General features: G+C 39.2%; 1 protein-coding gene across 1 annotated transcript in view; it reads right to left on the reverse strand.

Annotated features, from left to right (window-relative positions):
- The window catches only part of LOC117671051 (sodium channel protein type 1 subunit alpha), a 104,286-nt gene that overhangs the window by 64,326 nt on the left and 26,556 nt on the right, over positions 1 to 13,404 (reverse strand). Inside the window, exon 2 of the mRNA XM_087882007.1 lies at positions 5,099 to 5,414. Coding sequence (XP_087738133.1) covers positions 5,099 to 5,362 — 264 coding nt within the window. The 5' untranslated portion in view covers positions 5,363 to 5,414. The remainder of the gene's footprint in view (positions 1 to 5,098; positions 5,415 to 13,404) is intronic.

Genomic DNA, 13,404 nt, shown 5'->3' on the forward strand with positions numbered 1-13,404 from the left:
ATTCACTTTTGAGTCAGCTTCTCTAGTTCCTTCTTTGATGGCCTTCAGTTAGCAGGCAAAACCTATTTTCTGTAGACAGACATTTAAGCTTCTTGCATTGATTATCAATTATTCTTTGTTTCATTTTAGCAGTCTCTTGCTTTTATTTAGTCTTTGTAGAAAGTAAGTTGTATCTGGATAAAGTATTTTTTGTATATTTTAAATTTATTTTTAACAGCTATTAGGGTTGTAAACAAACTTCACCTTTATATAAATAGCTGCACCATTTTAGGAATTGATTTAATGTGAAGATTTTATTTTTTAAAGATTTGCCTGGCTGCATAACTCAAAATGTGAAAAAGCAGCAGCCTCTATGGTAGTAAACACATGTTATCTTATGAGGAATGACATTAAAATACTGCAGTATCAAAAATCCATCGGATACAGCCAATCTGGATCAGTCACCAGGACCAGAGGTTTAGTCTTCTGAGCTGGAGTCCACTCTCAGGGAATTTCTCTCTCGCCAGAATGTGAGAGAGAACAGTGGTAGTCTGTTTTCTGTAAACTAAGCCATGGATCCCTGGTGCTAAACATTTGTGTCTAAACAATAAGCTTAAGGAGAACTTCCAAAAGTGAGAACCAAAGCATATGAAAGGCATGTTCTTTATAGAGAATAACTATTATCAGGAAATAATTTAGCTAAGTGGCCAGAAGAATCATAAAAAATTGGACATTTTGAAAGTATGATATGATCTGCATTAGGAGCAATATATAGAATTAAATGGGGGCAGGTGGGTTAAGTGAAAGTCATATCAAGAGATGGCGTCAACTCACATGCACTTTAAGAAAATGGGAAAGTTAAGATATGATGCAATGCGCTGTATGTGACACTGCTGCAAATTGCATCTAAAATAAAGCAGTTACAAATAAACCCAGCTCAATAGTTCACTTTTAATCCAAACTCAGCTCCAAATAATTACCACTTATATAAATGCCACAATGGGTAGAGTTAATATTAGAAAATTCTAGATCAGATGAGCTTCCAGTCAAAGTATATCCCTTTCCTGGTGACCCTTGACTATCTCCACAACCATTTTTGTGTTGCTCAGCAAGTATTTACTTACTTAATCAAATATCCTCTTTTTCTTCTCCATGAGCCAATGGGCTCTCCTTTTGATCGGAAGCCCAAAAACAATCAACCAATCAGTTCCTACTTCCTTTTTCTTCTTTTGTAAGGTATTATTATGTGGCATTGAGTGTTCTGCCCTAGCTACGGACCCCAAAGAACGCAGCACACACAAACTCTATACAAAGCGTATTTTACTCAAATAACTTAGTCTTTATCATTCAAAGGCTGTTAATGAACTGTCTTAACAGCCTACCAGAATTCTAAGATAAGGTAATCATAGTCTTACTAGAGTTGGCACAAAGCCCAGAAGCAATTTTGCAGACGTGAAGGAGAGTGAACTAAAGTTGTTCTCTACAGCTTGTTGCAAGCGGCGTTCCTTCTTAAATAGGCTAAGGGAGTGGCCAATTAGCCCCAAGCCTTACTCTTGAGGAGACCTCCTCCTGAGGAGCCACTCCTGCCTTTTGGCAGCTCTGCGCGCCCGTACATTGAGAAGAGGCTCCTCCTCTTTGTCCTGTTCACTTAAAGGAGCTTCTGGAGGTTCTGAAGGCCCGGGCTGAATCCCTGCCTCTGGCACCACATCTTCTCCAGCCTCCTCACTGTCCGACTCAAGCGCCAGCTGCACAGGCTGCTGGCACAGCACCACACCAGTCTCCTCGTTGTCGGAATCAGCTACAGTCTGCACAGGCCGCTGACGGGCCACAAGATTGAGGAAATAAAGGAACCTCCCTGATCAGCCACTATATGGAGGAAGTGGCAATGCTGATTCTCACTGTTGTTATGAAGACCTGGGAGGGTGAAACGGGATGGCTTCAAAGTGTGGCAGGAGGGTTTGGTTAGGATAAGAAATCCCTGGAGGTAGGCAATCCCATCAGTGGCTTTAAGTAAAGTGTTATAAAACTGTTTCTGCAGCTTTCTCTTTAATAGGCTATGAAGGAATACGCAATTGGTTTAGCTTCTCAAAAGCCACTTGATAGTGTGAACTACTACTATTTACTTAATCAATTTACATGACTTTCAATCTTGAAAGTGCAACTCTGGGCAGCTAATAACATATTAAAAACAATAAGGAAAAATAGCAAGAGGATAAAAACCTACAATGATAAGTAAAAACAAAGTCAATCAACAATCAACAAACACATCTCACAGGCCATCTAACCTTTCAACCCCTCTGCTCTGAAGCACATACAGATATCCAGCACTTTGTGAAAGACCAGCAGAGTTGAGGCCAATCTAACCTCCAGTCATAGAGGTGTCAGAGTAAACAGTTGTTAAGTGTATCACTGCAGTTGTTAAAGTTAGTATGGTTGTTACAGTAAGTGAATCCAGCTTCTTCATTGACTTGACTTGTCAGAAGTTTGCAAAAGGTGATCACATGACTCTGGGACACTGAAACCATCATAAGTATGAGCCAATTGCCCAGGGCCTGAATTTGATCACATGACCAAGGGGATGCTGCAATGGTTGTAAGTGTGAAAAAATGGTCATCAGTTACTTTTTTTCAATGTCGTTGTAACTTTGAATGAACTGTTGTAAGCCGAGGACTACCTGTACTGCATTCTAACCACTGCACCACCACAGCTCCAGACACTGACACAGATCCTACACATCCTCCAGACACTGAGAGATAACCTACACCGTATCACTTGGTTGACCTGGGGCAGAGATGTACAGTAGATGCTGTGGTTTCAAAGAGCTTAAACAGGAGGGAGAAGCACATCAAGTCCTATGTTACCCCACACAGAAGAGGCTATAGAATAGATCTCTCATCCTCCGTAAATATCAATTGAACTACTCCTGAAGGAAAAAGGAGAACCAGTATATAACTGTGCCTCTCATTCTTAACCCCTGAAGTCAGTCCAGACAGATACCATGATCAATGATATCAAACACTACTGAGAGAGAAGAGTAAGGATGGATGCACTTCTCCCCATCCCGCTCCTGCAAGAGATCATTCCAAGTGAGCGATGCCATTTCAGACCCATTTCCAGATCTGAAACCTGACTGAAAAAGGGTCCAGAGAGGTCAAAGGTTATCTAAAACAGTTGGATCTAGCAAGGGCATCTTGATGAGAGGATAAGATGTTCCCTCTTTAAATAACAGCAGGACCACATGGATGAATTCTGTATATTGTCTACCTGGAAGCTTTAGCTAATCAGGAGGAACATGGATTCAGTGCATAAGTGGCCATGGTAACAATTCCAAGTACCCTGACCTTGACCATGAGGACTAACAGGCTCAAATTCACCCCAGATAACTGGTAAAACTGGGCCTCAGTTAGCTCTACAGGACCTGCCTCAAGGCAGAAGTCCAACCTGGGGTAAATCTGACCTTATCTGACAGAAGCTTCATATATCCTCATATTGGTCTGAAGAAAAACTTCAATTACTCTAAACAGGAATGATGGGCAGCTATCTGCAAATTCAATAAGGGTGGGAAAACGTTGATGTTTTGCTGCCCTTAATATCATAAGGTAGCTGTAGTGAATAGTAGTTCTAACTCATGCTTGGTTGGGTTCACCCCTTATTCTCATACTTCATCTTTCTCAGCTTCTCAGTAATCCAAAGGGGTGGGGGGCTCTGGGATCCTCGAAAGGAGAGAGCTCCGATCCAAAGCCCTAGCAGATCCTCTCATTCCAAGCAGCAACTAAGGCTTCAGTCGGACTGTGCACCAGACTTCAAACCCACCCCCTAACCTCCCCTGAAATCCAGTTGGGTCTATTAGTTGCCTAGGATGAACCAATCAATGCTCTGACAATGATAGGGGGGTGAAGGTGATCTCCTCCAATATTACACCACCATTGCTGTGACACGCACAATCACACACACACACATACACACACACACACACACACACACACAGAGATCTGGAAATAATCATCAATACATTTTAGGCCTTCAATGAGCTAGGTCAGTTGTATGGCTATGATGGTGACTATGAATTCCCAAGCTACCTCAGAGATCAACCCCAAGGAAAGCAAGTTGAAGTTCCCTAGGCTATAAGCCTGGGAAACTGCACCACCAGCGAAGCTGTAACACAGCAGGGAAGCTGGTACAAGAACAACAATCCCACAATAGCACCTAGACTTATATACCGCTTCACTGTGCTCTACAGCCCTCTGTAAGCTATTTACAGAGTCCGCATATTGCCCCCAACAATCTGGGTCCTTGTTTTACTGATCTTGGAAGGATGGAAGACTGAATCAACCTTGATCTGCTCAGAATCAAACTCCTGAAGGGAGCAGTGAGTTAGCCCTGCAGTACTGCATTCTAACCACTGTACCACCACTCTAGAGTGGTTAGTGGGCACCAATCACTCTAACCACTATTGCCAGCAGTCCAAGATTTTGTAACAACAGGATTTTGTATCTATTTATCTGTACAGCAGCACCTCTTGGAATTCCCCAAATGACCACAGCTTATCCACCACCACTGTCCTATGGGTAAAGTACATTTCAGAGAGGGGATCTGCCCCAGATGCACAGCCAGTTCTCAGTTAGCTCTCCCATCCGTGATTTAATCACAGATGAAAAAGGCCTCATTACAGGCTGCTACTGAATGCCAGGTTGTTACTCTAGCAACTTTCTGTGCCAATCTCAGAACAGCACAATAGTCATCTTGCAGAAAGGACCAACTTCACTTATAAATGATCTACTGTAAAACAGGTTATAATTTTTAGACTCATCTTCTAACATTACTCACACATTGTGATCTTTCTTTTAATTTTGCTGGGGAACTTTCTTAGTCATCTTTGAAATATACATTTTCAGTGATTTGTTAGGATCATTTTCCTATACAGAATAAATAAAAAGTTATACAGTATAACAATTCTTCATATCGAAAAATACAGATGTATATCACCAGTTGCAGAGCTCCCAAAGGGAACCTTGTGCAAACTGTATATTGACGTCAGAAAACCTGAAAGGGTGACTATCAAAGCAGATACCCAATAGGAGAGAAAGAGGCAATACCAACGATAATGTGAAACACTCACTTTTGTATTAACGTAAAATGGATCCAGGTCTTCCAAGGGAGTAGCGACCATTCCAGCAGGGATGTCACCATAAATAAATGGCAGTGATTTGCCAGCCTCCAAGTCACTACTTGGTTTTGGCCCATTTTCGTCATTGTCTTTATGGTCTTGTTTGGACTGCTTGGCTTTTTCTGCAGCAATGCGTTGTTCGATAGCTGCAAGAGACTCTCTAGTGAAGTAGTGAAAGCTGTCCGGACCAGGTGGTACAAGCACTGGCTGCTCCATCTTGTCATCCTGCACATTTTAATTACTAGTTATTCTCTTGCATAAGGAAGTACTGAAGAAAAGAGAAAAACAAAGAGTGAATCAACAACGCAAAAATTCCCATCACTTCTTCATTAAGCTAACATAATATTCAAAAAAATAATTATACCTTTAGAGTAACAAAATGAAGACTTTAAATATTTAACTATTTACTTTTGAAGGGAATTCTTATGGGTTGATAAGATTGTTAGCTGTTTTAGATTCCCCTCCCCCACCTTACTGGCAAGTTTTTGTAGTTTTAACGGTAACCGAACCAGTCAAATTGATCAGAAAACATTTTTGTTGGCATGAAGGTTCAGGGATAAGAAGACATTAATCTGTTTGACATGGAGCTGTGAAACAACACTAGGACTCTACCATGAGCCTTTTTAGAAGGCAGCATGGGGGAGGGAAGGGGAGCATTTTCCAACAGCAGTGAATAGTAGATATGAGCCTAGTTGCTTCCTGACTATGCCTTGATCAATGAGGCAGTTTACAAGCTGAATATTTTTAAAACTGCAAGCAACATGAAGGATTGTACTATCTGAAGATATTCAAAAATGCTTTCACTGCAAACAGTATTTTATTAATTATAAAAATTGAGAAAGTTGTTCTAATGTAGAAGCCCAAAGGAGAGGACTAGTTAATTAAACCACAATTGTCAATTACGAAAAGGTTTCATTCAGCAATTTCTTTGTGCATTTATTTTGAGCAGGATTCATCTCAGATTTTCAGAATCAGGTCAGAAAGTGGGTGGTGGATGGTGGTGGGGAGACAAAATCCATTGGATGTTATATTCTGTATTTGAAGCAGCCATTAAAAAAAAACACACAGATCAAGTTGATATGTGGGAAAGAACAGCCTGCGAGCAGATGGTTTTATTTCTTTTAATGGATCTAATATACTATTTTGGAAATGTGCCTAAGAAGAATATAACATATTATCATAAATACAGCATGTGGCCAAAGGTCAGTAAAGCCATGAGGTATGTGGGGAAGCTGAAAACTGATGGGAAGGACTAGCTTGCTCTATCTTTTATGCTGGTGAACGGTTTCTTTAGTTTTGCAGATTTCAGAGGTCCAGTGGGTAGAAAGCAAAAGATCTCATTTCTAGAGATTAAAATTCTGTGACTGCTGTCTCATCATTGGCAGTCTGCCTTGAAGTAGGCCTGTGATTGCTAGTGCCAGAGCACTTAGCCAGACAAAGGGAAAGATGAGGAATAGCAGAGAAGCACAAAATTGAACCTGGTCAGAAGGAAGATCAGAGTTGAAAAAAGATACTGAAAGAGGGACATGAGCCCCAGAAATAAATAAATTTATTAAAAAAGCAAAACAGAAGGCAAAGCAGAATGACAAGAGAAGGAAGAAGGAGGGAGGGTGGAGAAGGAGGAGGAAGAGCAGGAAAATAAAGTAAAAAAAAAAACCTTTTGCAATTATGTAAGAGGAATAATTTTATTGATCTGATCTCTCTTTTGGTTGCCAGTGTTTGGAGGCAAAGAGGAAAAAAACCTTAATGGAAGCGGGAAAAGCCCTACACTGCAAAAACAGCTAATGGATCCTTAATGTACTTGCAAAATAAATAAGGCCTGGGTTTCAAAGGTCTCCCTTAACCGCATCTGTTAAATGGATGCATTTCAGTATAGCTCAGGTTTAATATCTGAATACAGTAAACATTTAAAGGAGTATGAGGAATATATCAGTTAGGACACAATTTCAAATTTTTCAGATATTTTGACTATGAACCAAGTAGAATCAATTAAGCATTAAATATGATCACAGTGGTCTGGAATGTCACCTATATTTTCTCACAGAACCGTAATAGTTGATGGTACTGTGTAATTGGCGAAGTTTTACAGAGACATGTACATTTATTAATTAATGTCATTTTCAGCCTTCAAACATAGAGCCTTCATTTGGCGACATGCTAATATGAATGCAGCAAAGGTTGGAATTAATCACAGTATTGTTTTGCAAATCAAACCAACTATGCAGAGGCATAACATAGAAGAATTCTGTAATTTTACAAGCATTCCCTGGTGATAACAATAAAATGGTTGCCCTAGATTTCCTAATGTACATTGAATTATTTCAACATAGTATGATGAATCCTGACCACATTTGCCAAAGGAATTAAGCAAGGCCTTTCATCATAGTATGAACACACCTTGGCCACCTCGTGTTTGTTTGTTTTTTAGCATCCCGATGATGTGCTTTTGAGAGAGACAGTTTAAGTCATGGGTGTCAAACTCGTGGTGTCCTGTTGCCGTCATATGACGTTTTGTTACGTTTTTCACATTCTCGGAGCGAAGGTGGTCATGGCCTGCATGTGACACATTCAGCCCATGGGCTGCCAGTTTAACACTCCTGGTTTAAGTACTTTAAATTACATATTCCAGGTTTGATCCACTTTAACTCATGCAGTAAAACAAGAGAGGTGGTACAGTCACCTGTTAAGACTTCTCTCTCTCTCTCTCTCTCTCTCTCTCTCTCTCTCTCTCTCTCTCTCTCACACACACACACACACACACACACACACACACACCAAGCCCCATTCCAGCCTCATTGCACTGATTTCCAGACAATTTCCTGCCCATTGATAGAGAACAAGAAAACAGCACTCAGAGGGTTTTATCTTTTGCTTTGTTTAATATATACTGCATGAATCAAAAATAAGATGTCACCACTGAATAGCAAAACAAATGATAGACTGGCAATGGAAAAGCAAATTTTGTGCCAGTGTAATTTTCTGCTGGAACAAGTTCTGGTCCTTTTAACTTGGCAGTAAAGAAAAGCTTGTAGAAATGTCCATCCCCATACAGCTGTGCAAGACTAAAACTTCTGGAAGGTTTCTTGATTGTTTGTTTGAGGTCAGCATCGAATCTTGGAAATTGCGACAGGAATTCCCAGCCTCATTTTTAATGAGTAATTAAGGTGAAATTTCTTATAATACTTTGAAATGCTTTATTCTAGATTTCTCCCATTGGGGCTAAGCTATTGTCTGCAAAATAAGCTATCTATCAACTCATCTGTTACGGGTTCTTCTCCTTTCCTAACGTCCACACAACTCAGTATCAAGACGGAAGCGAGCTCTAACTGAAATGGTAATATTAAAAATCTTAGAACAGTAATCTTGTCAAATTCTGGGATAAGAGCGAAAGCAGCACAGAATTTACCACCCTCCATACCTCAAGATGTTGAAGGAACCAAAAGAGGAGCTTGCCCGTTTACTGTAAACCCACCACTTCCATTTGTTGCACTTCAGTTCCCACTCTTAACTCTGACCAGGGATGACAGAATTCCCAAAGTGTTTCAACAAAACACAGGGTGATTGAAATTTTTTGTCCATCCTCTTAAATACTCAAAGTTAATAGGTGCTATTGATTATTCAAACCCTTTAACAATTCCATCAAATTTGCCTTGCCTCTCATTGTAACAAACTATAGAAGAGCTGGAGCCTGGAGAGCAACTATGGCAGAAGTAGGTAAGGAAAGAGCACAGAATTTAGCCTTATGAATACCTGGGAATTTAAACCTGAAGGGAAAAAAAAAGATTCCCAGCATATCCTTCGTCCTCTTGTGTTTATTTATACATATTTATATTTTCCTTTAAATGATCCCAGGGTTAATGTAGTAAACTTGTTTTTCTGAAGAATAAGTATACAAATTTATGTTGTTCATTTATTTATTCACCTTTCCTAACAGGAATTCTAGATGGCATATACAGTGTTCCCACCTTATTTTTCTCTCAAGAACAACCCTGTGAGTTAGGCTTAGAGATAATACTAACTTAAAATAGTGGGGCTCAAAATCTGTCCCCAAGTCTTTCTCCTCTATTTTCCCCCTTTACTTACAACAAATAATTGATAAAGTTCAGTTTCTGATGATATTTTATTATTAACATCTGAGGGACAGATGTTTTAAACATGATGTAGGATTTTATTTTATTTTCAATTTGTCACTGCCATGCCACATTTGAATGAAAATCTTGGCCTTCTCAAAACTGCTTTTAACTCAAGGAGGAAAACTTTGGAACAAATAGAAATTTCCTTCAGCGGTAAATAGCACTTTTAGTGGTTTTTTCCCCATAGTACTAAAATAGAGAAAGATATTTTACACTAAGCAGTATTGTATTCCAGTCTCATTTGGGTTTCCTTCATTTGTTATTTAGATTATTTTTAAAGTTTGAAAAAGTAATCATATTAAAAGCAACCAAACATCTGATTTTAGCTGCTCCTCTGTTTTAGACTGGAACTCCTTGGTAGTAGAGACCTATCTCTTTTCTCTATGGAATTAGGTAAGCAGAGCAATGGACTGGTGCCATTTATTATTTTTACTTTTCAATAAAGCTTCTGAGTCCTATATGTGGATCCAAGATATTTCTGGAAATAAGGATAAGACTGAAGGCTGCCTCTTTATAGCAATAGGTTTTTTTTTTTAAAGAAAAGCATTAAATGGGAAATTGGCATGCTATAAAATAAGAAGTAATCTCTCACTCTCTTTCCCTCACTCAGTTTAATTTTTTTAAAAAAAATGAGGTGGGGCAGGGAACAAGGGGACATCTAAGGGAATGACTAGAGCTACAGTGCTGTGCATTACACTGGACTAGCTGTTGTGACTTCAATCTGATGTTGTTTTACTAAAAGGAAAAAAAAATATTGGCACTATAAGCCCCTGAAGATATTGTCTGCTTAGGCAAATAAGGAGGCTTGTCAAAGTACAAAAAAAAGCTCACATCAAGATAAGAAAAGCGCTCTTAAATTGTTTTTCAATGTTTGATTGCTTCTTGAGGAAAAACAGTAAGAATATTACAATAGGTAGGTTGAACATCCTGAGATAGATGATGGATGGATGGATGGATGGACAGACAGACAAATTTGGGGCTAATTTCTCTTTTAAAATTTATATTATCAGTTGGCCCATGCTGCATTTTTAGCTTAATACTTTGTTTTCCCCTTTGTATTTTAAAAATGGCTTTATTACTTTTGTTCACTTTTTGAATTTTTGTTTTGTCATATATTGCTTAGCTTTAATTGTAGAAAAATGATATAGATGCCTGTTTTGCCAGCAACAAGAATTGTATTTTATGGAAGTTAATGGTCTCCCAAAGGGATGTTCCTTGTAACCTATCACTTTGGAGCAGGAGAAATGTCCAGAAAAATAAAATTATTTGCAGAACACTGTTCTCTTGCATGAAGCCCTCAATATCAGGGAAAGATACCATTTGGAAAGAATTGTAATTCAAAGGTGAAGTGAGTTTCAGAAGTAAAAGTCAATTTTAGAAAAATAAATAAAACTAAAGGACAGCTTTCTGAAACAAAGAACTGTCATTTATAATAAAGGATGTATGGTCACTGTAGTTATATATTTAAAAGATTAAATAAAAATATAATAATAACAATATTTACTTACTGTTATATGGTAGATTATAAGAGTTTATCTGACCTACATATCAATCTACTCAGTGATTGCAAGCTTTTGGGCTCAATATGTCTCTCTTCCTCCCTTCCTCCCTCTCTCTTTCTCTCTCTCTCTCACACACACATATCTGGACAAAAAGGAAACAATTCTTTTTATTGTTTGAAATGGTGCAATATTTTGTCAAAGGAATATTTTCCTGAGGGAAAAAAAAGGCCAGACTTACAAAATGGCTGCAGGCTTTCATGTTTCCCAAAACTCAAGGGGCAAGAAAGGGCGATGGAAAGAAGGTAGCTAGAATGGAAACACTTGTCTATTCAAAACTGCATTTTGCAGTGTTTAGCAAATATAGATGGGTGTTTCTCAATTTTGAAAATTGAAGATGTGTGGACTTCAACTCCCAGAATTCCCTAAGCAATATACATATCCACACATTTTAAAGTTGCCAAGATTGACAAACATTGGAGGCCTCCAAGATGGAGTCTTCAGATTCACTTCCCCCTCTCTTATACCCATACTTTCTGATTATTGCTTGGGCCCTCCAGCACAGTGTCTTAAAATATGGATACTTGGGAGAGATTCTAAGGCATGTGTCTACACTCATAGTATGGCCTCACACTGTCTGAATAGAGACAACTTTGGCCACATATTGCAAGGGATTTAATCTGGATTGATTATCTTGTCCTCCTTTAACTAGTTCTCCACTCTTGGGCCCTCCCACCTTTTTGTCCCAGGAAACCAGTGGCCAATTGCTTTCCATCCTGGGATTGAGTAGTCATGGGCATTTTATATTTTTTTATTTTATTTTTTTTATTTATTGGATTTATATACCACCCTACTTCCGAAGGACTCAGGGCAGTGAACAGCCGCAGAATAAAACACATAAATACAAAAATTTAAAATAGAATAAAAACAAATTAAATAATTTGGCTGAGACAAATTTAAAATACCCAATAATTTAAAAACAAATTAAAATTTACATTTAAAAGGGGAAAAGATTTAGGCCAGGCCAGCTTGATGAAATAAGAAAGTCTTGAGCGCGCGACGGAAGGTGCGCAGATCCGGGATCCTCCGTATCTCTGGAGGGAGCTCGTTCCAGATCGTAGGTGCCCCCACAGGGAAGGCTCTCCCCCTAGGGGCTGCCAGTCGACATTGTTTGGCCGACAGCACCCGGAGGAGCCCCTCTCTATGGGAGCGTACTGGCCGCTGGGAGGCTATTGGTGGTAGCAGGCGGTCCCGTAGATAACCAGGTCCTAAGCCATGGAGCGCTCTAAAGATGATAACCAAAACCTTGAAGCGCACCCGTAAGACCACTGGGAGCCAGTGCAGCTCGTGCAGGAGAGGTGTTACATGGGAATGCCACGTCGTTCCCATAACCACCCGCGTGGCCGCACTCTGCGCCAGTTGGAGCCTCCGAGTGCTCCTCAAGGGGAGCCCCATGTAGAGAGTGTTACAATAGTCCAGACGGTAGGTGTGTATGTACACCTGTAAGGCAGACACAATGTATATGACAAACATGACATTGGTATGTTTTTAATAAACTCATCAGGGTGTTCTTATTATTTGTCGTATTCTACTAAGTCAGCATGCTGGGTAAGCTATCTTTGAGATATGAGCAATGAATATCAGTTATTTAATTTACCTGGGACACTGGTCCCATTTGATTCCTCCTCCTCTTGCCACTCAAGATTAATTCAGCTTGCTGTGAATATTTTCTTAAAAGGGCACTTAAAGTAGTTGACATGTATTTGAAGAGTACCTCATAAATTTGTTTATCAATGCAGCTTTTAAGCGTATGGGAGGATAATCAACACCAACACAGTATTGTGTGATAAATTCAATTTATAGACACCAAAGTATACACACAGGAACAAGCAGCTTTAAGAAAAAGAATCCTTTCTTCCTGACTTGTTTCTTCTAATGTCTAATGTTAGAATATAGGTCTGAGGCCTGTTAGGAACTGGGTCATGCAAGTGGCAGGCAAACGAGTGAAATTTCATCTGTACATGCACAGAATCTAGATTGCGCACAAAACCACCCCCTCCCCTCGGTCTACGGAAGACAATTTTCCTTCCAAAAGTGGTCCCTAGTGCCATTAAGGTTGGGGGATGCTGTTTTAAAGTTGTTGTTTTTCCCCATAAATCTCTAATAGCACACTAGTTGTAATTCTTGCTTTGTGGATAGTAGGTTGCTGGTTCAAAACTCTGAAGATTTTTTTAAAATTATAGTATGTAATTACTTCTCTGACTTTCCTACTTTTCACAGTAAGATTTTTTAAAATCCAGAGTTGGCACTCTTTCAGTGCTTTCCCAGTCAGCTGAGACAGAAGACTGCACTGTCAGTTCTCTAACAGCCTAAATAACCTATGGTTTAATGTACAAATTAACCATACAGGCTTTCCAAGTGAATTTCCAAATATATTGGAAAGAAGGCACAAAAATAACTGTATCTTATTACCAGAGGAAAAATCTTTCCAATAATATATTGCTGGATGAGATTAGGTTAAACTGGCCTTTCCCATCTCAGTCAAATTCAACTTATAGGCAAAAATTGAATAGATGAAAATAGGGATAAGACTTGTAATACGTAATTCTTATTCCAAGTAAATTTA

This window comes from Pantherophis guttatus, chromosome 1, assembly GCF_059756535.1.
Source record: "Pantherophis guttatus breed Tessera chromosome 1, ASM5975653v1, whole genome shotgun sequence".
NCBI classification, from domain to species: domain Eukaryota; kingdom Metazoa; phylum Chordata; class Lepidosauria; order Squamata; family Colubridae; genus Pantherophis; species Pantherophis guttatus.